The sequence below is a fragment of the Lycium barbarum genome, chromosome 5 (assembly GCF_019175385.1).
Source record: "Lycium barbarum isolate Lr01 chromosome 5, ASM1917538v2, whole genome shotgun sequence".
Classification (NCBI taxonomy): domain Eukaryota; kingdom Viridiplantae; phylum Streptophyta; class Magnoliopsida; order Solanales; family Solanaceae; genus Lycium; species Lycium barbarum.
The window spans coordinates 10,526,091-10,547,990 of record NC_083341.1 but is presented as its reverse complement, the minus strand read 5'-3'; the positions used below and the strand labels follow the sequence as shown (position 1 = coordinate 10,547,990).

At 37.7% G+C, this 21,900-nt stretch overlaps 4 protein-coding genes across 4 annotated transcripts; 2 read left to right on the top strand and 2 right to left on the bottom strand.

Annotated features, from left to right (window-relative positions):
• Positions 1-8,404: 8,404 nt before the first annotated feature.
• LOC132639179 (uncharacterized) lies at positions 8,405-11,629 on the bottom strand. Its single transcript, XM_060355656.1, has 4 exons — positions 11,572-11,629; positions 9,396-9,581; positions 9,035-9,331; positions 8,405-8,991 (listed from the first exon to the last, which is right to left on the bottom strand). The coding sequence occupies exons 1-4, from the start codon at positions 11,627-11,629 to the stop codon at positions 8,405-8,407; spliced, it is 1,128 nt and encodes a 375-aa protein (XP_060211639.1).
• Positions 11,630-14,421: 2,792 nt separating this feature from the next.
• LOC132639178 (uncharacterized) lies at positions 14,422-17,909 on the top strand. The gene is made up of 10 exons (XM_060355655.1): positions 14,422-15,301; positions 15,430-15,576; positions 15,678-15,710; positions 15,806-15,916; positions 16,037-16,187; positions 16,341-16,439; positions 16,806-16,898; positions 17,181-17,550; positions 17,619-17,742; positions 17,862-17,909. Exons 1-10 carry the CDS (start codon positions 14,729-14,731, stop codon positions 17,907-17,909), a joined length of 1,749 nt encoding a protein of 582 aa, XP_060211638.1. The 5' UTR covers positions 14,422-14,728.
• A 76-nt stretch (positions 17,910-17,985) lies between these two features.
• Positions 17,986-19,106, top strand: LOC132642274 (uncharacterized). Its single transcript, XM_060359521.1, has 2 exons — positions 17,986-18,625; positions 18,724-19,106. Exons 1-2 carry the CDS (start codon positions 18,108-18,110, stop codon positions 18,986-18,988), a joined length of 783 nt encoding a protein of 260 aa, XP_060215504.1. The 5' UTR covers positions 17,986-18,107; the 3' UTR covers positions 18,989-19,106.
• A 1,147-nt stretch (positions 19,107-20,253) lies between these two features.
• Positions 20,254-21,890, bottom strand: LOC132639177 (uncharacterized). The gene is made up of 4 exons (XM_060355654.1): positions 21,512-21,890; positions 21,071-21,425; positions 20,815-20,989; positions 20,254-20,688 (listed from the first exon to the last, which is right to left on the bottom strand). Exons 1-4 carry the CDS (start codon positions 21,888-21,890, stop codon positions 20,254-20,256), a joined length of 1,344 nt encoding a protein of 447 aa, XP_060211637.1.
• Positions 21,891-21,900: the final 10 nt, after the last annotated feature.

The following is a 21,900-nucleotide window of genomic DNA, read 5'->3' as shown; positions in this document are numbered from 1 at the left end:
GGTGAAGGAGGATGAGTTGAATCAAGCAGTTACTCTTTCCAACCTCCAACCCGAGCTCGATGCAACAAAGGCCGAAAATCATCGATTAAAGGGTGAGCTGGCCGAGATGGTCGAATATAACTGGCGTCTTGAAGCGGACAAGATCGGCCTTAGCCGAGACAACGCTCGTTTTACCTCGAGATTCGGTGAGCTCGAAACCACCATCTCTCAACTCCGGGAGGAGCTGGATTCGGTGAAGTCCGATGCTACGAGCTTGGCCGAGAGGCATCGGCTGCTCGAATCTGAGAGTGCCCGGTACAAAGATCGGATGAGGGTGTTTGAGGGGGAATCGGAGAAGAGGGCCCAGATATGTGATGATCTAAAAATCGAGCTCGAGGAGACGGTTGATGCTAATGAATCTCTCAAGGCCGAGCTCGAGTCGTACATTCAAATGTAAAAGGTCCTCGAAGAAGATCGGGACGTACAGGTGGAAAAGTTAGCCCAGGCCGAAGTCGATTTGGAAGAAGCCCTTAAAAGCGTGGAGGCCGCCGAGGTTCATACTACTATTGCTGTGGAGTATGAGAAGTAGAAGTCTCGGAGGATCACCCTTGAACAAGCCGGGCATGGCTTTGTGGATCTTCCGGCCCTGATACTCGAGGCTAAAAGAGTTGAGGAAGAGGATAAGGGTGCCCTCGGGGCTGACTCCGACGACTCCGAGCAGACAGTGTCCGAACACTCCGGATCCAGCCATACCGGATAGACCAGGGCCTGTGTTTAGCCTTTTGTTTTTTGCTTTTGTAGGAGTCTCCGATGTAAAATCCTTTGCATAAGTAGAACATGCGTTTTTCTTGATTCTTTACTTGGTTTGAATGTTTGTTATGACTTTTGTCCGAATTGTCAGTCCGTTTTAAGGAGTCATTATTTTGGACTGTGCCTGAATATCGGCTTTTCTCTTCATCCGGTACATTTTGTCCGGAAATTTGATGGAGTTTTTGCCCGTGGGACTTATCTTATGCTTTGTGAATTCAGACGTCTCCGAATCACGATGGGCATTTTTAGGGCCGGTATTTTTTGGCTATTTTTTAGGGCCGGTATTTTTCGGACACCTGAATCTCAACCTTAGCTAAATTTTGATGTAACAGTCCCCGTTTGAGGGATTAACGATTTTGGCTCGGTTCACTATGACCTTGTTGCCTTTGTCGAATTTCGACCGTAGTGCGCGGAATTGGGTATATGAATGAAGTGCTGCCGCAATACGGCGATAAACATCGAGGTAGAGTGTTTTAACAAGAAGACATCCGAGATATCGTTATCCGAACTTTCGATGATTTTTGTATTGCAAGTATTTGTACAAGATATGAGAATTGTTTCCTTCTGCTTTTGCCATAGCAAATACTAAATGGACACGATTCATTCTGATCGTTTGGTCCTTACATCGAAACCTAATGCAGAAGGTCCGGTTCTTGATTTTGCCGTAGCAAATACTGAGTGGACACGATTCATTCTGATAGTTTGGTCCTTACATTGAAACCTAATATAAAAGGTCCGGTTTTGACTTGTTGAGCTCCTCCGATTTTCGCTAACCGGGGTAAACTTCTATGTGGGTATAAGAGTCCCCTAGCGCTTATCCGAGCTGCAAGATCGGGTAAGCGCTATTAAGTCCCCATTCGTAGGGTGTGACCCTGAGTTTCCGGGCGTTTGTCCTTGTCTTCGTCGAGTAACACGTTGTACTTGTTGCCTCATTAAAAACTTTGTCGGAAAACCCATTTTGGGACAAAACTGTACTAAGGAAAAGAGTGCAACACGTGTTTTCAGACCTAGATTCTAACTTTATCCGGTACTTGACCTCCTGCAAAAAAGAAAGGTTAATAGAAAAACACGAGGAGTCCATACCTTAGCAGTAGTATCTTTTCAAATGATCCACATTCCAGTTATTGCGTAACCGTTGCCCGTCCATGGATTCCAATTAATACGATCATTTGCCCGTTACCTCGGTTATCTTATATGGTCCTTCCCAGTTCGGACCTAGTTTTCCTTCGTTGGGATTCTTGGTGTTCAGGGTAACTTTCCGAAGCACCAAGTCCCCAACTTGGAAATGCCGAAAATTGGCTCTCCGATTGTAGTACCTTTCCATTCTCTGTTTCTGGGCTGCAATACGGACCAACGCGTTTTCGCGAAGTTCATCCATGAGGTCGAGTTTTACGGCCATGGCCTCCTCGTTTGACTCCTCGGTGGTGTAGCTGAATCGGAGACTCGGTTCCCCAACTTCTACGGGAATGAAGGCTTCGGCCCAGTAGACCAACAAGAAAGGATTTTCTCCCGTGCTTGATTTCGACGTGGTTCTGTAAGCCCACAATACCTCCGGTAATACTTCCCTCCAGTGATGCTTTGATGCTTCGAGTCTTTTCCTTAGATTTTGAATTATTGTTTTGTTCATGGATTCTACCCGTCCATTCGCACACGGGTGATACGAAGTTGATACAATTTTCTTGATCTTCAACCCTTCGAGGAAATCGTTAACTTTACCGCCCACGAACTGAGGACCATTATCACAAGTTATCTCGGCAGGGATGCCGAAACGACAGATGATGTGGTCCCATATGAAGTCAATGACCTCCTTTTCTCTAATTTTTTCGAAGGCCTGTGCTTCAACCCATTTGGAAAGTCAGTCATAAACAAAATAAATCGGGCTTTACCTGGTGCCCAAGGCAATGGACCAACAATGTCCATTCCCCACTTCATGAAAGGCCAAGGTGACACAACCGAATGCAGCAACTCCCCGAGCTGATGAATCATCGGGGCATGTCTTTGACACCCGTCACATTTCTGGACAAAATTCTTCGAATCTTCCTCCATCCTGTTCCAGTAATAACCGGCTCTGATAATCTTTCGGGCCAGGGCTTCAGCACGGGAGTGGTTGCCGCAGGTCTCCTCGTGCACCTCTCTCATCACATATTCCGTTTCACCGGGACCCAAACACTTGGCCAGGGGTCCGAAGAAAGACCATCGATACAGTTGGCCGTCTACCAAGCAGAAACGCGCAGCTTTTATCCTTAGTGACCATGATTCTTTTGGGTCGCTCGGGATCTCGCAAGTAATCGATGTACTTGTTGCGCCAATCCCAAGTTAAACCCATTGAGTTTATTTTGGCATGTCCGTTTTCTATTGCTGAATTCATCAAATGCACCGTAGTCCCGGGGTTAATTTCTTCCTCTTCGACCGAAGATCCCAAATTGGCCAATGCATCAACTTCACTGTTCTGCTCCCTCGGTACATGCTGCATGGTCCATTCTTTAAACCGGTGTAGTATCACTTGGATTTTCTCCAAACACCTTTGCATTCGTTCGTCTTTGACCTCGAAGATGTCGTTCACCTGGTTTACGACCAACAGAGAATCGCATTTCGCCTCGATAATTTCGGCCCCCATACTCCGGGCTAATTCCAAACCTGCAATCATAGCCTTATACCCAGCTTCATTGTTAGTCAATTTAACAGTTCTAATGGATTGTCGAATGGCATCCCCGGCCGGGGTTCTAAGGACAATCCCTAGCCCGGAACCTTTGAGGTTCGAGGCTCCATCCGTGTGTAGCGACCAAATACCCGAAGCTTTCCCCGAGGTTAGCAGAAGTTCTTTCTCAACCTCGGGGACCAAAGCCGGGGTGAAGTCTGCCACAAAGTCGGCCAAGATCTGGGACTTGATGGCCGTCTGAGGCTTGTATTCGATATCATATCCGCTAATTTCTACGGCCCATTTAGTTAGTCTACCCGATAATTCTGGTTTGTGCATGACGTTTTTTAGGGGGTAAGTAGTCACTACACATATCGGATGGCATTGAAAGTAGGGCTTGGGCTTTCTAGAAGCACTTACCAATGCCAATGCCAATTTTTCCAAGTGGGGATAGCGGGTCTCCGCATCCCCCAAAGTTCTACTTACATAGTATATGGGAAATTGCGTACCTGATTCCTCCCGGACCAAAACGCCACTTACCGCTACCTCGAAGACAGCAAGGTAGAGAAAAAGCTGCTCGTCCACTTTTGGTGTATGCAATAGCGGTGGGATGGACAAGTACCTTTTTAATTCTTGTAAAGCTCTTTGGCATTCCGGTGTCCAAACAAAGTCGTTCTTCTTCTTCAACAAGGAGAAGAATCGGTGACTCTTGTCCGAGGAATTCGATATGAAACGACTCAGCGCCGCTATCCTTCCGGTGAGCCTCTGCACTCCTTTGATGTTATTCACCACCTCAATGTCCTCGATGGCTTTGATCTTGTCCGAGTTGATTTCAATCCCCCGGTTCGACACCATGAATCCCAAAAATTTACCAGACTGGACACCGAAGGCACATTTCTCCGGGTTGAGCTTCATGTTATACTTGCGGAGTACATCGAAGGTTTCCTGCAAATGCTTTAAATGGCCCTCTGTTTCCAGGGACTTGACCACCATGTTGTCAATATAAACTTCTATTGTTTTCCCTATTTATTCTTCGAACATCCCATTAACTAGGCGTTGGTTAGTTGTACCGGCATTTTTTAATTCGAAAGGCATGACATTGTAACAGTAAGTCCCATATCGGGTAATAAAGGATGTTTTCTCTTGATCCTCCGGGTGCATCCGAATTTGGTTATACCCGGAGTAAGCGTCGAGAAAACTTAACATCTCATGCCCGGCCGTCGCATCGATCATTCTATCGATGTGAGGCAACGAAAATGAATCCTTCGGGCATGCTTTGTTTAGATCCTTATAATCAACACACATTCGAAATTTATTACCTTTCTTCGGCACCACAACTACGTTAGCTAGCCAGTTCGGGTACTTTACCTCCCGGATAGAGCCTATTTTTAAAAGCTTCGTTACCTCGTCTTTTACGAAGGCGTGTTTTTCCTCTGCCATGGGCCTTCTTTTCTGCTTCACCGGGGGAAACCTCCCGTCTAAGCTGAGCTTATGAGTTGTTACTTCCGGTGGTATACCTGTCATATCTATATGGGACCATGCGAAGCAATCGACATTAGCTCGAAGAAATTCAATTAACTTATTCCTGAGCTCCGAGGTTAACCCCGTGCCCAGGTATACCTTTCTGTCCGGTAGATATTCGAACAAGATGATCTGCTCCAGCTCCTCTACTGTTGACTTGGTTGCGTCCGAGTCATTTGGCATGACGAATGATCTGGGTACACCGAAATCATCCTCTTCATACCCCGGATCTAACCCCGAGTGCTTTGATTGCTATTTGGTGTCCTTTCCCCCGGTTAAATCTTCTTCCTTTTGATCCAATTTTTAGGGCTGAGGTTTCGCTTTCTCGACCGCAAACATCTCCCTTGCAGCGGGTTGTTCACCTCGTATGGTTTTTATCCCCTCTGGAGTCGAGAATTTTAGCAGCTGATGCAATGTCGACGACACGGCCCTCATGCTATGTATCCAGGGTCTACCCAGTAATGCATTATACTTCATATCTCCTTCGATTACATAGAACACTGTTTGCTGGATAGTGCCATCGATGTTTATCGGCAATGTGATCTCCCCCTTTGTGGATTCGCTCGCCATGTTGAACCCGCTGAGTACTCGGGATACCGGTACAATCTGATCGAGTAGCCTTAGCTGTTCGTCCACTCTCTACCGGATGATGTTGGCCGAGCTACCTGGGTCAATCAAAATACGCTTAATTTGAGTTTTAAAAATAAGAATAGAGATTACCAATGCATAATTGTGCGGTTGAATGATGCCTTTTGCGTCCTCGTTGCTGAAAGAGATGGAACCCTCGGGTATATAATCCCGGCCGCGCTTTTCACGCACAGCAGAAACCTTGGTTCGTTTCATCACCGGCCCTCATGGGGTATCGGTGCCCCCGATTATCATGTTGATTATATGATGGGGTTCTACTGGCTCGGTTCTTTTATGAGTCTCCCTTTCCTTGTAGTGACCTTTGGCTCATTCACTCAGCAATTCCCGGAGATGGCCATTATTCAGTAACCGGGCTACCTCCTCTCTTAGCTGGCGACAATTCTCAGTTCTGTGTCCATGGGTTCCATGATATTCACACATCATGTTTGGGTCCCGTTGACCCGGATCCGACCTTAGAGGTCTCGGCCATCTTACATTCGGGATACGGCTAATAGCCGAGACGAGGTCCGAGGTGTTGACGTTGAAGTTGTACTCCGATATCCTCGGCGAGTCTTTGTTGCCGGCAGAGCTTCCGGCATCGCTCCTGAATGAGAGACCTAGACTGTTCGACGGGTGCTCGACCCGTTTATCACCCCGACTGGAGAAATGGCTCGGGCCAACCCTGGATTTCTCCGACCTGAAGCTTGGTTTTTCCTAATGAGAATAAGGCTGATACCTTTCCCTCGATGATCTGGCCTCTGGTTCGTAATTTTTCCTTGGTCTCTAAAAACTTTTGTTCATATTTACTGGCCCCGGGGGAAGCTCGATTTGGTCATCCTCCACCCGAATCTTTGACTCGTATCGGTTATGGACATCTGCCCATGTCACAGCCTCGTATTCCAGCAAGCTTTCCTTTAATTTAAACGTAGCCGTCGAGCTCCGAACATTAAGCCCTTTGTGAAAGTTTGTGCAGCCCATTCCTCCGGAACCGGGGGGAGCTCCATTTGTTCCCTTTGGAATCGGTTAACAAATTCACGCAGTAACTCATCGTCTCTTTGGGCTATACAGAAAATATCCGCCTTCCGAGCCTGCACCTTTTTGGCTCCGGCGTGTGCTTTTACTAACGCGTCGGCTAGCATTTCGAAAGAAGTGATTGAATGCTCGGGCATATGGTCGTACCAAGTCAATGCTCCTTTTGACAGAGTTTCCCCGAACTTTTTCAGCAACACGGATTCGATTTCATCTTCTTCCATATCATTTCCTTTTATAGCGCAGGTGTATGAGGTCACGTGTTCGTGAGGGTCCGTTGTGCAGTCATATTTCTAGATATCCGGCATTTTGAACCTCTTCGGGATCAATTTCGGAGCCGCACTCGGAGGAAAAGGCCTTTGGATGTATCTCTTCGAATCCGGCCCTTTCAAAATAGGCGGAGCCCCCGGGATTTGATCCACCCGAGAGTTATATGTTTCCACCCTATTTTCGATCGAGTCCACCCGCTTCGCCAATGTTTCGAGCATTCTCAGAACCTTGGTGGATGAACCAGCTCCGGACCCATTGCTTTCAACCATCGGTGCCTCGTCTCTTCTGGGTTCAGCAACACCCTTCGCCTTCTCCGGGGTCGTTTTATCTCTTCTGTTTTGCAACTGGGCTATTGTGATTCCTTGTTCGGCAATCGATGCTCTCTGTTCCTGCAACATTTCAAAAATTAAACGTAAGTCAATATTATCATTCGGGATATCCGGTTCTTTCCGGCCCTGTGTCCGGAACAAAGTAATTGAATTGTAAGTATTTAAAGGATCAGCGGCCGGCTGGGCGGCATTCTCCTGGTCCACGGTGTTTTGCCGGTTGAGGCCCTCTCTCAAATTAACGGGGTTCGGGTCAGCGGGGTTTGGTAATCCTCGTGGCCCACTGTCTTCATTTTCGGCCACAATCTCGTTGTTGTTGACGTGACCAGATTGTCCACTGTTAGCCATTTGGTCCGTTTTTACAGAGATGAACAAGAGATATTTTTTATTCTGACGGGTAAGATAGAGATCTAGATCAAAGACCACTGTTATCCTAGCCCCACGGTGGGCGCCAAACTGTTTACCCCAAATTTGGATAATCAATTAAATTTATTAGTGAGGTATAGGATATATGGTTGAACTTTAATCTATTCTTGATTGAGAGAAAATGGTTTAAGATGAGCTATGAGTAATATGAATTGTGATTGATAGCTTGTAATAATGCGTGTATTAAATAATATATGATATTGCTTTATTGAACAAATCTAACAAGAACACAATAAATCCGGACTAAAATCAGATAATAAGCAGGAGAATGTTGTATATTATGCTATCACAATATGTTCTAGATCTGAGGAGCCAACTCCTAAAAGTAGGGTAATGACCCCTATTTACAGTTTTGCCTCATAGGCGTCATACAACATAAGACCCTAAAGAATAAAGAATAACCCTAAAATGGATAAGGTTGGTCGTACGGTTTGACACCCATACGATTGGCAGCACAATGTGGCAGAACGGTATTGATGCGTGGCAATTGTGTAACGGATCACCCGGAACGGCCACGATCAAACGGACCAACGGCCACGACCAACTCGGCTATGGAGAAGCCGGACCAAATGATGCCCTTCCTTTTCTTCGGTTCAAGCATTCCTCCGGTCCAAAAAGAGTCTTCGTACACGTGCTTGTCCTTTTCTTCCTTCGGTCTCTGGTCTTACCGGTTTAATATATATCCGATTTTTACCGTATACATGTATCACATCTGAAGTTGAGCTACAACTTCATTAACTACACCAACGTCACAACAAACTTGAATAGGAAGATTTCCTCATTCTATTCTTTCCTTGTTCATATGTGGGATTTTGTAGTTGTTCCCACCTTTATCTTTCATCACCTCGACCATGCAAGACTGTAGAGTGAGAAACACATGATTCAATCTATGAACTTCCATCTCATCAAAAGATTTCTCAACTGCTTCTATTAGCTCATCAATAGTTAAAGGAGCCCTTTGATACTGAAGGGATTGAATAGCTCTGAAGAATCCGGGGTCCAAAACATTCATATTCGGACTATTAGGAGGTTGAAAGCATAACCTAATATCAAAACCATCTTGTTTGGCAGCTTCATTAAATTCTAAGTCGTTGACGCTAAGATGAGGTCTTACGTTATCTTGTTGGATAAAAATAGGAGCATTTGCATGTGCAAGCAGCCATTTTGATCGAATCGCTGGAAGAACCTTTTCAATTATACAACTCCTAGTGACATCTTTAGTGACAGATAAAATAGGCTTTGTTTCCAAAGTTCCCGCCACTCGGTTTTTGCTATTCCTTTTAGCTGGTCCTTGGAAAACAAAAGGAAAGATTCCTATTTTCCCTGAAAACAACTCTATTCCATCCTCGTCATACCTAGGGCGTGCTACAGCAGCCATAAACATAGTTTTCGTTATAAAATTTCTTACTTTGGCAAGACCTATAAGGGTTTGCTTCTTCTTCTTCTTCTTCAGGGAGAAGATAATACCTTTCACTTGTTTCGGTTACAAAGAACCATTTTTCGGTTAGAAAGAACCATTTTTCATCAATATGGACATAGTGATACATGTCTAAAAACATAGGATTCGAACAAAGTGTACTTGATACAATCATTGATAAACAGAATTGAATCATTGCCTTTTTGTTGTTCTCTGTCAAATGAGGTTTTATGGCATTGGTGTGTGCCCTTATAGCTCCTTCTTTGTAACGCCGAAACACAGTTGATGCTGACATATGCACAGCACAAGCCAGAGATCGGATATTTGTTTGTAGACACATCTAACTGAGTACCATTACGAACACAAAATTTTGTTTGAACCCAAATTCGTTGTACAGTGCTTTTTGAAGTATTAAACAGAACAGTAGCTTGTTTTAAAGATCCATTATTAACACATCCTCTTTTGCTTTCCTTCAAAAGGAATTCCGCAATAGCTTGACGTTCCTCCATATTTAGTCGTTTCTGACTCCTCATTAAGTCTGATTGACTCATCTGTTTACATTAACTACAAACGCAAAGGATATAAAGGCACAATGAAGAACCTGATTTTTACAGGAAAGAACTACGAGATTTAATTAGGAGGACTAGTAGGGCTGAATGATAGAAAGAATATTCAACATCTCTGTACAAATACAAAAGCTCTTCACTTAAATTTAAAAGGCTTAATACCTAGATGAACCCTTAAACTTGACATGTTTTGTAAGATAGGCATATAAACTTATAAGGTGACCAGATAGACACTTAAACTTACTCAAAGTGTATTTTTCAAGTTTTTCAATTGTTTTGAAAACAAAAACTATATTTTCAAACACTCACAATTTTCATGGCCAAACAAGCCCTAAATATATCACAAAATATTTTTTTTAAAATGCAAAAATAAGGCAAACGCATATACATGAGACTATAAATGTGCACTTAAACCAATAAATACTCGCTAATCGCAATTTTGCAGCTTTCAATTAACTCGAATTTTTTTTTTACACTTGAATAATTAAAAAACAATAACTTTAACCAATAAAAATCCTTAAAAAAAGAAATTTCAAATTAAGAAATTTCTAAGTTCAGTATTTCAAGTGTAAAAGAAATTTCAAATTAAGAAAACTGTAAAGCCGAGAAGAAAATCCTTAAAAAAAAGAAATTTCTTAATTTGAAATTTCTTTTTTTAAGGATTTTTATTGGTTAAAGTTATTGTTTTTTAATTATTCAAGTGTAAAAAAAAATCCGAGTTAATTGAAAGCTGCAAAATTGCGATTAGCGAGTATTTATTGGTTTAAGTGCACATTTATAGTCTCATGTATATGCGTTTGCCTTATTTTTGCATTTTAAAAAAAATATTTTGTGATATATTTAGGGCTTGTTTGGCCATGAAAATTGTGAGTGTTTGAAAAATATAGTTTTTGTTTTCAAAACAACTGAAAAACTTGAAAAATACACTTAGTAAGTTTAAGTGTTTATCTGGTCACCTTATAAGTTTATATGCCTATCTTACAAAACATGTCAAGTTTAAGGGTCCATCTGGGTATTAAGCCAATTTAAAATTTACTGTTGCCGCTCATAGAAGAGTAAAATATTTACCGCTCAAATTTTACTAATTCAGAGTTAGCGCCAAATTTCATTAAGTAAATTTTTGAAAAGAAAATCTTCAGATCTCATTACAAACTTAGAAATATAGGAATAAAATTAGATTAATATACCTGGGTTATTGAGAAATCCACATGAAAGTTTTGATATAATTGGGTCAACAAGACTTTTCAGTCAATTGGGTCTTTAATTTGTTTAATTTTTGATACTCATATGAATGGTTGATAAACAGTAGTAATGAAACAAAAAAGAGTTTTCTTAAGAAAAAAAGTTAAAGATGGAGTATTAAAGTGAAAGGAAATCTGGACACGGTAACCGACCTTATCAGATTTGTTTTGACTCTTGAAGAGCTTTTCGTTGAAAATTAATCAGAGGGCCCTTAAGGGTATTATTGGAACTGATATTTTTAGCTTACATGGCAAAAGTCTTCCCCCGTTTATTAAATTTCGTGCGCAGTTAAAAGGTTCATATAAATTGAAAAGGAGTGAGTAATGTTTATGCTTTATTACTGTTGTAACTAAACATTTTAGGGAAAATATATCAAAACACCCCTAAATTATACCCAAAATGTCGATATCGCACTTAAACTATACGAGCGACCTATTACACACCTTAAAATCTTAAAAGTGAATTTAAGACCACCCTGCAAGGTATTATACCACTTTCACAGCGTGTGGTGTTCCACACGCGCATGCCACGTCAGCGCCACGTGAAAATAAAATAAATTTTATTATTTTCAGTACTTTTTCTTTTTTCTTTTTAATTTGCGTTTTAAGATGGAAGAGTTGAATTCCAACGAGTCTTGATGCGTAGTAGTAATTAGTAATTTTTAATATTTATCTTATCTTCATCTTCTTCCTCTCTACTCTCCACCAGCCCACCACCAACCTGCTTTCTTCTTCTTCTTCTTCTTCTTCTTCTGGAAACCGCTGATTCCAGCTCCCATTATAAATAGCTAATGACAGGGGTTAAGATGATTTGATTTGATTTCTTGCATAGCTAATGGGCTTGATCCATTAATTGATAGATCAAAAATGGTGGAATTGAAGAGAAACATTTTTTTTTTAATTTCAGATTTTTGAATTTTTGTTTGTGACTTTGAAATGATGAAGAATAAGGGTTTGGGGGCGTCGGGGTGGGGTGGCGTGGAGATGGAGGAAGGGGAGGGGTGGGAGTGGTGGTAATGAAGATGAAGAAGAAAATAGAGAAGAAGGAGTGATTTTTTTTTATAATTAAAATCTATTTTTTTAATTATAATTTTTCATTTTGATATTAGGTTGATAAAGAAGAAGCTCGTTGTTGGAGACGAGTTCGTCGGAACTCCGGCGGAGGGGTGGTGGGAAGGTGGAGGAGATGGGGTGAAATGTGAATATGAGTTGGTGGAATAGCAGCAGTAGTAGTAATAGAGTTGGTGTAATGGGGTGGAGGCGGGCTGGTATTACTACTGCTGATGTAATAGCAGCAGCAACAGTAAAATTACTAATACTCCCTCTGTTCAAATTCATTTGTCCACAATTATTGAAGGATTGGTGGTGGTGAAATTGGTGGCGATGGTGGTGGCGGATTGATGGTTCCGGTAAGATGGGGTGGTGGTGATGAAGAACGACGGTGGGGAGGGAGGGGGGAAGGTGGTGTTGGTGAAATGAAGAAAAAAGGTTTGGGGGTGTAGGGTGGCGTGAAGGTGGAGGAGAAGGGAGGGTGAGGTGGCGGTGGCGGTGGTTTGAAGCTGGAAGAGATGGGGGTGGCGTGGGGTAGGGTTGGGGGGGGGGGCAGTGGTGGTGGAGGAATAATTTAAAAAAAAAATTATTTGAATTTTGACTTCACTTGCCTATTTTTTAATTATAAATTTTATTTATGCCACATCAGCTCTGGAGAGGTAAAAACTATTACTTTTAAATATATTAGGTGTGTAATAGATCGCAAGGATAATTTAAGTGTGAAAATGACTTTTGGATTATAATTTAGGGATGTTTTGATGTATTTTGCCAAACATTTTATGTACATACCTTTTCCATCATGGACAAAACTATTGGACCAGCTAGCCTTCCCTGTTTCCAAGAAGTACAGCATGACTTCTTTGAAATTTTGGGCCCCAACGAAAATTTACATTGCACACATATCAGTTTGCAGCATTTGTTTTTCTAATTCAAACCCCTCGTGGTCTTGATATTTAAATATAGGGAAAATCACAAAATAATAACACTTGAAGTTAAATATTATAAATTATATTAATATTTTTTTTTATTTATAAAATATACAATTTTAATTACTACATATACCAGATTGGAGTTTAATGTGTAGTGCCTTGATTTTAGACTTTTAATAAGGAAAGAATCTGTATTTAAAAATTTTGACTTTATTGTAAGATATGATCAGTTTTTACACTTATCAAAAAGATATTCTCTCTCATACGATCAGTTTTCACATTTATCAAAAAAGTCTTCTCTCTCTCTCTCTCACAAACTCCCTCTCTTTCATTTTATACTGTGTTTTAAAAAAAATTAAAAAAATCAAAATTCCATTTTGTTTCCTAGTAAATATTGATTTCAACTTCCAGATGTAAAATTATACACTATTTTCGTTGTTTCTTTGATGATATCAAATCTTCTACAACTCACATTGTTTTTGTTTTGTTTATTCGTCTTTCTTGTTTGAACACATAGTAAAAAGCTTCAAATGGGGACTTCAACTCCTAAAATCAATCGGCTTTTTGCTTCTTCCAACCCAAAGATTGATCCGGATCCATCTTTCGACTTGCATGCATTCACTCAATCTCCTGTTAAGGAAGATGGAAAACAACTTATTGTTACCCCCAGGGTAGTTCAACAAAAAATGGTTACACGAAGCAAAGGCAAACGGAAGGGGAAAGAAATTTCGCTTGGAATGTCAAACGAAATCGCTTCTAATTCTGATTTTGAAGATGAAATCGCTTCTCCTTCTTCTAAGAAAAATAAGGTTGACAGTGGTAGAACATCAAATCCGAAGAAAGAAAATGAGTTTCATATTGTTTTACAAAAAGATGTTAAAAAAGGTCAAACATCAAAGAGAAACCATGCAAAACCGAAATTGAAGGTAAAAAGCAAGTATTTATTACTTTAATTGTTGTTTATGTTCAAATTAACTGGTATGACATTTGGATAGAAAATGGTATGTATCATGTTTATATTTGAGTTTTATTATTGGTGTATGAATGTTGTATAATTTAGGTATTTTTATTGTATATAAACCTGAGCCATATATGGTAGACATAATTTTGTTATATTTTTTGAGTTTATTGTTCATCTGCGGTTAATACATACACTTTTTATACACCAATAATACATTCACTGTTATAAGCTTAAAATACATATACTGTACTAAGCTTAAAATACATATACTTTAATTGTTGTTTGTGGGCAAAATAATTGGTATGAATTGTGTATAGTAAATGGTATGTTTCATTTTTAAACTTGGTTTTTATTATTTGTGTATCAATGTTGTATAATTTAGGTATTTTTTTTGTATATATACTTGAGCCATATATAACAAACATAATTTTTATATATTTTCAGTATTTGTTCTCTTGTGGTAATACATATTCTTGTCATACACATTTAATATACATTCACTGTTGTAATCTTTAAATAAATATAAAGTTCTAAGCTTAATTGTGTATTATTTAATTGTTTCTTGGAAAGTTTTGCAACGATATTCTTAATTCATAGTCGAATAACATGCCTATGAAAAGGAATAAAATGCTACTATTCTAAGACCTTTTCAGTGTATCAGATTTTCTCATAGTTTCGAGTTTGTTTAGTAATTTGTTATTTATTATATATTTAGGTAAAGAAGGTTCAAACCAGATTTTGTACTTACACCAACATCAAAGCTATTGAGCATATAAAGTTGCGATTAAAGTCTAAGAAGCAATTGCAGATGTTTAGGGAGTCCCCATTTGGATATTTTCTTGATTTATCGAATATCAAGGTTCACCCACAACTCATTCGCAACTTGATGTATGCGGAGACTGATAATTATAGAGATGATATGTTTATCATCAAGTTGAATGGAGAAGAGCTCTTTTGGGATAAGAGAGTTTGCCATTATCAGTGGTTTGAAATGCAGCATGCCGAGTGAATTTGTTCCGGACCATAATTCACCAAATAGGTTAATGAATAGTTACTTTCCCAATCAACAAAGAGTACTAAAGAGTGAGTTGATAAGTTTTTATGAAGGAAGCATTTGTGTGGGTGATGATGATCTTGTAAAAATCTCCATTTTGTATTTTATTAGCACATTCCTATTCTCAACTGAGCCTTCCAAATCTTACGTATCTAGGCTGCACTTTGACTTAGTTGAGAGTGGTGAATATAGGAACTATCCTTGGGGAAATGATTGTTTTAACGAAACACTTGCTTCTGTTAGTCACCAATTGAGTGGTGATCTATCGTATTATAGGGATGGGGGCTTTCCACTTGCTTTGCAGGTTTGGTTTTATGAATGTTGCTCGAAGGTTGATCCTTTTGTTGCTACTCGTATTCGAAACCACATTCCTCGTATTCTTAATTTGCAAACATCCCAAGATATATTGTACTTTGACTATCTGAAGAGGGGGATGTTCAAAACTTATGGGAATCAGGTAAACAAGAACACTTTCAACATCATACATACATTTTTCATTCAGTTTTAATACACGTTTTAAATCTGAATGTTTTAATAGACTTGCTAACCTGTATGAATACACGTGTAATTTTTTGTTTTTGTTAGGTGGTTTTTTCCAACATCACACCAGCAAACGATGAATTGCCACTTCTCACTGAGTTACCAGATGTGCCACGACCACGTACTACCACAAGTGATACACCATCTGTACATGGTTCTGAGTTTGAGGCATTGAAGAATGAGGTTGTAAATGTAGGTATCAAATTCACTATTTTTTATCTTTTTTAAAAAGGTATGGAATTATTATGAATCGGTTAACACATATATGGCTCATAAATTCTACTTCTTTATAGGTTCGTGAAGATTTGAAACTATTGCAGAAGAAGGTATTTGTCGGATATTATAAATTATAAAGTTCATTATTTTTTTTCTATTGAAATAAACAAATGATCATAAATTTATTGTTTACTGCTTATTTCAGGTAGAGGATGATTTTAAACAGTTGAAGCAACACTTGGATAAATCAATATTGGACATAGTTACAGAGATCAAGTCCTTACATGGCAGGCAGATGGAAAATAATGAATATGAGGTTTTTTTTTTAAAAAAAAAAAAAAAAAACTTTGATGGATTTCCTCTATATTATTAATTCAATTTTAAATTAATAAAGCATACATTAATATATAGGGTACTGGAGGTGTTAAGGTTGTAGATGGAAAAAAGAACCTATAGTGGTGACCAGAATGACAAGTATCATGACATACAAGCTGAGGTTGATGAACAAGCGGCTAAGGGTGCGGTTGGTGGGCTTGATGGAAGTGTGCCAATATCTGGTCAAGCTGCAGTATATTTAAAGACCCAAAGTAATATTTTAATTTCAAGTAAATTATATTAATGTCCATATTTCACATCCTTAAATAGATATATCATATATGTATCAAAATGTGTATGAATTTTTTTTCAGTTAATATTTTTTAAACTTAATTATCATTCATATTTTTGTAGGAAACGTGTAGCTGGTATGCATGCTGGAATTGGTGAAGCATGTGATAATGATCGAGATGATCTAGAAGCATTGAAGAGTCTACATGATCAAGAAGAATTGAAGATTCAAGGTCATTCTTTTGTTTGATATAATTAGAATCTGCCATACTTACATCTAAAAAATCATATATGAAAACTATATATAAAGTGTATTAACATAGCTTCTATTTAGTAGAGAATATATTGGCATCATTTCTCTAGGCTTTTTCATTTTAATTACATGACAATTGAAATTACTTTGTATGAATGTATGGTCTAAATAGAGTTTTAGCTGAATCTTTCGAGGGTAGTCCATTTGGTGTTAATTATATTAGTAGGTATCATATTTCTCACCCATAAATCCATTCAGAAAACTGTATAAAAAGTATTGCAAAAAAAGTATTTAATTGTCAATTCAGTATTTAACTTCTGGACATAATTATTTATGCAAAATGTAGTTGGTGTGCATGATGGGTTTGATGGAGCCGGTGATAATTGTCTATTTCATCAAGAAGCCTCAATGATTCATACTGAACATGTTCCTAATTTAGGTAACGACTTCACTGTTCATTGAAATGTATGTGTTTGACAGAGGGTTTTATGCAGTAGCTTTCCATTTACTTTCATGTATATATCTGATAGTATATGTGTTAATACTACCTGATAGCTTTCATGTACATTCATGCTTGACTTGTGAATTGTCTGAATCATGAACTTACTGTGCATGATGGAGATGTTAAATTGTATAGATGCTAACACTGTTAGTTTCATACAGTTTTTAAAGATTTATGAAATATATTGTATTAAATTTTTTGAAATTTTGAATTTTGCAGATACTTCTTTAGATGATGTGGTTGTTGGAATTGATAAAATGGGTAGTTTCTACAATTCTGTCTCCAAAACCCCTACTCTAGATGATATTGAATTTCCTGCATATAGCGAGACCCAGATTGTTGCGATTGAAAAGAGTTACTATTCTAACAATGTCACTCCTGAACAACAGCCAAGACTCAGAAAGACTGGAAAATACAAATCATCTCCATATGTTGGTTTTAGTTCAGCTGGCAGCAGCTCGGGTAAATCACCTATATATTTCAACACAAAACATCCTTTTGCAAATTACAATGGATTCGAAGTTGATGATGCACTGCTCAATGAATTTACATCTTGGGTATATGCTAAAGTCTCTAAACGGAAGAACAGGTATGTATAAAATATATTATTTATTTAACTATTTCTCTTGCAAACATTTATGGCTTTTTGCGTTCCAGAATTTCAGCATACACTTTAAAGGACAACAAGATTGTCAATCCTTATGATTTGGGAGTTCAGAAGGTTGACAAAATGGAGTGGTTCTACAATGTCATTCAAACTGGAAAAGCGTGGGAAGACTCGGTATGTTGTCTCCAAACTTTTGATTTGTTTATTTCATTTTTTATTTGCTGTATGAAAAATACTTTCAAGCTGAATTTTTGGGTGTTGCAAGATGGTAGTTTATGTTCAGATGGCATTAGGATATGTATGTGGCCATTGTTGGCACAAGTGCTATGTGGATTATATGATTTTGACGTTTATATGTATGAAATTTATGTGGAATGTTGTTTTGAGATATCCATATGTGTATGAAATGTGCATATATCAGTATGCATATTATAAAAACTGATCTATGACTGTTAAACTGAATACTTAATAACAGAAATTCTTTACTATTCTTACTTATATTTTAATTAACATTCTTTTTTCAACATGTTGATGTCATTATGTATTACTTGAGGAAAAAAGCAAAGTATGGTCCAAATAACCCAGTGAGATACACAACAACAGATTGTTTTTTCATAAAGTGGGTTGAGGCTATCCACAAGCAGTACAAGGAATACAAAAATGATAAGTGTTTTATTACTGCTGATCATAATGTGGCAAAAATTATTCGTGGGTTTAAATTGATTGCAAATATTGCTTGGGATAGAGTTGATAATGTGCTCATCCCAGTCAATATAAGCGAAGAATACCATTGGGTGTTGGTTGTTTTATGTATGAAAAGAAGGTGTCTCTACGTATATGATTCATTCCCAGGTGGGGCTATGCATACTAATTCAATTCGAGAAGTTGTTGAAAGGCTGGCCACCATGATACCTCTCTTTTTTAATTGCACTGGATTTTGTGGGAAAAGGAATGACATAAACTGGATAACTGAACCAACATATGTTGGGAAGAGCTTTGATGATCCTTTGGAATATGTCTTTGTGGATCATTTGCCAGAACAACATCCAGAGTCTAAGTATGTATCTCTACTTTATATAATGTTTTTAACATATTATAATGGTGTTCATACATATTAAATATTAACTGTTTCATTATGTTTGTGATTATTTACAGTGATTGTGGGTTATACACATGTGCATTTGCTGAATATATCAGCCAAGGTGTATTTGAAATTTCTGAAGAAGATTTTGATGCCGCTCTTCATCGTCGGAGGTATGGTGGCCTGCTGTGGGATTATGCAAGAAAAAAGCAGGCTGATGGAGCTATTAGTGAGAGTGAAGTAACAGGAAATGTTACCAGCAGATTGGGTGGTCCAAAAATTTGCAAGGAACCAGTACCTCAAAAGGAGAAATTACCGAGACTGAAACGAAAAGTTTAGAATTCTTAGAATTAGTGACTAGTTATTAGTTTGTTGGTGTAAGAAAGATGATTTTTGTTGGTGTTGGCCTAAGTAGTTGACTGATTTTGTTGGTGAATTAAGTTTGATTAATATGATACTTTTATTATTCTTACACCTTATATTATTAGTTTTTAATTTGTTTACCAATGTAGTTATGTTAATACAGTTCTTAATTTTAAATCAATGATCCACCATATTTGTTCTCTAATACACAAAATATACAGTATCTATAATATACACATGTTTTCACATGTAGTATATAAACTATATTAAACCAATGATCAACCACATTTGATCTTCTAATACATAAAATGTACAATATCCATACATATTTCATACATTATTTATACGATAATGATACAGTAAACAAATAGAATTCTTCCATCTTAATTTTTATACATTATTGATACACTAAACAATATAAGATTTTATACATCATGAAACGTGTTATATAGATATATATATGTTGCATACATAATTTATACTATATTGATACACTAAAAAGATATGAAATTTGTTGTGTTTCATATATATATATGAAAATTATTGTGTTTCATATGTTATTTATACAATAATGATACACTAAATGATACAATATCCATACATAATGTTGCATACATTATATATACATATGTTTCATACATTATTTATACAATAATGTATACACTAATGATACAATTTCCATTATATATGCAATCAATACGGTCATTTATAATGTATGGTGCATACATTATTTATACAATATTGATACACTAACAAGAATTTTGATCATTCACTAACATAACACTTTCCTTTTATATGAAACATGTTATGTGATACATTATTTATACAATATTGATACACTAAACAACTAAACTAATACCAACTAAAGCTCCTGATACATTATCTATACAATATTGATACTCTAAACAACTAAAGTTCTACCGATTGAAGTTTTATACAATATTGAGTTGTTAAATAGAATGCCATGATATTGCAACGGTTTTGATACAAATTTTACAGTCAGACTAAACAACTAAAGTTCTGATGCATTAAATATGCCAAAAAAAAAAAAAAACCTCCAACGAATTACATTGAAAAACAAGTTTATTACTACAACATATTACAATAAAAAAAAAAATCTTGCTAGCCATATTACAATAGACAATGCTGCGTCAAAATAAATTTAGAATTTATAAAGTAATGAGTGTCTACTAACAATGAATGTAAAAAAAATAAGAAAATTGGCTATATGGAATTTAATTTCATTTGGGCAAATTGCTACATGTCTTCTTGTTGTGCCCCTCTATGCCACACTTGCTACATGTCATCTTTGCCCTCTTAAATTTCACCTCATAAAATGGTTTCATTCTCTTCAATGATGGCCTCTCTGGAGGTCTTTTAGAATCTGGTGGTAAAACAATTTGTTCCAACACATCAAATGGTATCTCCCATGTACTCTCGCATGGAAGAGGTTCCACTGGTATGGCATATGTATCTTTGAAATTTTTATTGCTGTAGTAGGCAGAGCAGTAGTCCTCTCCATGTTGGTGCCTGTACATTATAGCAGCCAAAGCATGTCCACATGGTATCTCATCAAGTTGAAACCTTCCACAACTACAAATCTTACTTCGAAGACACACACTAAATCTCTTCATACCATCTGTCACTGTATGTAGGAATTCAGTGGAAGCCCTTACCTACCATAAAAAAGTTGGATCACACTTTAAATTCGGAAATTTAACAAAAAACATACAACATAAATACATACAACATACAACATAAATACATAAATCATACCCTATTCATACAGTTTAAATACTTACAGTCATGCGGTGTGATAATTCCTTGTTATCCTCATAAGCGTCATTGTACTCATTAGTAAGATCAGTGAATGTATTTCTCCCTTCTTCACTGTGTTTTTCATTCCAAGTTTCAATCAATTGTCTCATGTAATCCATTAACTTACAGACTGGAAATTCTCTAGCTTTGGCAATGCTGCTGTTTATAGATTCAGAAATGTTTGAAGTCAACGTCTATGTCCTTTTCACTGTTGCATGTACCCGAGACCATTTATGATACCCACTATCAAATAAGTATACACCAAACTTCTTATCTATTGTGTCTAGCCTTCCCATGAGTTCACTAAATTCTTGAAGAGTGTATGCTTTAGCTAATGCAAAGTATAGTCTCCTGACCTGTTCTTTATTTCCCCTGCATTTCTTAAGTAAATTATTCCACAAATGCCAAATACATGCATAATGAGTCAGCCCGGGATATACTAATGCAGAAGCTTTCCATATACTATCATGTCTATCTGATACAACGCGCATATTCTCCCTTTCACCAAAAGCTATCCTAAATCTCTCAAAGAACCATGTCCAAGATGCATCATTCTCCGAATCAACTATTGCATATGCTAGTGGCAGTATACTACCTGTTTTTGTATAAAAATTATATGCAATCAATACGGTCATTTATAATTGAAATTTAAGCATAAAATTAAAAAAAAATATTACAAACCTCCTGGATCTAGTGTGCTTGCTATTAGCATAGTTCTTTCGTAAGTTGATTTTAGATGGGTGCCGTCAACAACTACTATAGGCCTACAATACTCCCATCCTCTAATACAAGGTTCCAATGCTACAAATGCATACAAGAAACTGTCTTCTGCTGTTTTTTCCAAACTAACAACTGAGCCCGGATATGTCTTTTCCAGGATGTAAAAGTAGCTCGGTAACTTATTGTATGATTCAGTTGGATCCCCTCGCAACATGTTTAATGCCTTTTCCTTGTCTCTATAAGCTTGCATGTAAGTCATTGTTAAACCATGTTGTTTCCTCATATCTGATGCTATATCCTTTGGTGTGTATACTCTTTTTGGATCTTCATACTTATCCATTATCATAATT